General features: G+C 46.8%; 1 protein-coding gene across 1 annotated transcript; it reads right to left on the bottom strand.

The window, feature by feature from the left end:
• Positions 1-1,184: 1,184 nt before the first annotated feature.
• On the bottom strand, positions 1,185-1,697 carry KIAA0040 (the record flags this gene model as incomplete). Its single annotated transcript, XM_079728517.1, has 1 exon — positions 1,185-1,697. One exon carries the CDS (start codon positions 1,695-1,697, stop codon positions 1,392-1,394), a length of 306 nt encoding a protein of 101 aa, XP_079584643.1. The 3' UTR covers positions 1,185-1,391.
• Between the last annotated feature and the right edge of the window lie 511 nt (positions 1,698-2,208).

The raw sequence follows: 2,208 nt of genomic DNA, 5'->3' as shown, positions 1-2,208 counted from the left end.
CTGCAGAATTCAATACCCAACTTCCATCTGTTGCAGCAATTAGTGGGCTCACTTAGAAGAGAAGGTCACTTGGGGGAATTGGAGAGGTGTTACAAGTTTATCCTTAATATAATCACATATCCGACAGCATCCACAGACAGTTGTGAGTACCGACTGTGTGCAAGGCACTTGCCTGAGCTTCAAAATAAATATTGATCAACCTCTGTATAGCTTCGTCCTACTTTCATTTAAACTCTAACTTCTGCATCCCATCTGCAACATACCATACATCCATGACAGCCTTATGAAATTGTTTCCAGTGTGCCTTCTGTGAGACTGTACCTGTGATTGTCTTAATTCCTTCCCTGCTGAAAACCTTTGGTTTCATAGGGGATCACTAGCTCAGGGGTAGCATCCGCTTCCCATCTGTGAAACATACATTGCACAGGTACACAACGGTAGTCCACTGAAGTGGATGGCGTACACCCAGTCTCCATAGCCTTCTAGCGGTTGCTACCAGGAGCCGTTTGTCCTCGCTTGGAGAAGGGAGCCTTGCTGAGTGGTTCTGAGGGTAGCATCTCAGAGAGGTCTTGGACTACATTAAACACCCATCCATGGTGTTGAGGACCTTGTCATGATGTGCAAGACAATAGCTTTTGATGAATTTTGATCCATCACACTTTAAACTTTTCCTCCCAGGTGAGAGGTCAGAAGCACAGGAACTTGGTGTGCCTGTATCAATATACAGGAACGGGGACTGTACCAGGATGCTGGAATGTCCTAATGTGAAGATCCGCAGTAAAAGGCTATGTAGGGATGGGAACAGAAGAGCATACATCTCTAACCTGAGTGGTGTGTGGCACTGACAGTGCGTAGGCCTCTTGTCTAGTTATGTAATTGTGCATGTGTGCCTGGCTCTGCCAGGCTTTCCTATGAGATGTTTTTCCAAGAGCAGATAATGTACTGCCTTGTTTAGTGCCTTGTACAAAGTAGACATTCAGTGACCATTTGATGAACAGTATATACTTGTCCAGGTACCTGTTGCCTGAATTTGCATGTGTGTGTGTGTGTGTGTGTGTGGTGTGCATTTGGGAGATATGTCAAGATGTATGGATAAATGTTCCTTGTGCTTTTGCATATGGAATGTGCCAGAGGTGGGTGGAAGGCATGCCTGAGTCTGTAGTAAAGAGCATTGCTACTGGACACATAGATGCTGAGACAGCACCCAAGACTTGTCGACGTGTTCCCCAGGAATGCCCTCCATGGGGATACTCAGTCTGAGGTTTGCTCCTTGGTTGAGTAGCTCCTCTGTGGATGTGAGTGCATCACTTCAGGGATTTCTCCTCCCTACCCTGTGTGTGGTTGGAAGGCAGCTGAGCCCCCAGGGGAGGACACTTCTGCCTCCTGTCTAACTAGACGGGCAGTGATGGCCTCTTTTCCATCTGGAGAAGCTTGGGCTGAGCGGAGATCCAGAGGTCTTCTTCAGCCTTCTTCTTCTTCTTCTTCTTCTTCTTCTTCCCCTTGTTTCGCTCTGGCTGTTGGCCACTTTTGCCTGCCCGGCTCCAGCAGCAATGGCAACAGATGAAGAGGAGGGTGATGATCACCAGTAGGGGCAGCCCCAGGAGGATGCCTAGACAGATGCTGTTGAAGAGGCCCTCTTGGTGTTTGGCCGAGATGGTGTCCCAGATGGTGCTAAAGAAGGCGCTGATTTTCTCCATGGTGCTTGGCTAGATGGGACCAGAGGAGCCTCTCAGCTCACCAGCAAGGCCTGGGCGTGACAGGTTGCAGAATTGCCCACTTGTAACTTATTCGTCTATCAGCTTTGGGTTTGGGCATGCCACGGATAGCACCTAAAGAGAGAAAAACAGATAATTTAAGAGATACGCAGTGGGAATGGTCTGTAATTTTTAATAACATCATTGATTTTAGGCTTAGGAAATGGGAGGAAATCAAAGGTTTCTGGAGTTCACTGAAATTGTATTGAGACTCTGTAAACAAGATAAACACATGGATTTAGTCAATGAAGTATTAACTCATTCTTTCTGTGTACAACTGTCTGGGGCTTAGGATATAAAAGTTAATAGCATATCAGACCTGGCACATAGTAAGTGCCCTGCAATTGTCAGATAAATAAATCAATGTGTGTATTCACAGTGTTCTGGTTAAGGGGTTGGCTCCCTGGACCCTCTACAGGAGCAGTTCTCCACTGCAGCTCACCTGATAGGTGTT

Source organism: Hyperoodon ampullatus, assembly GCF_949752795.1.
Source record: "Hyperoodon ampullatus genome assembly, chromosome: 2".
Lineage (NCBI taxonomy): Eukaryota > Metazoa > Chordata > Mammalia > Artiodactyla > Ziphiidae > Hyperoodon > Hyperoodon ampullatus.
The sequence above is the reverse complement of the archived record's forward strand: the minus strand, read 5'-3'. Positions and strand labels throughout refer to the sequence as shown.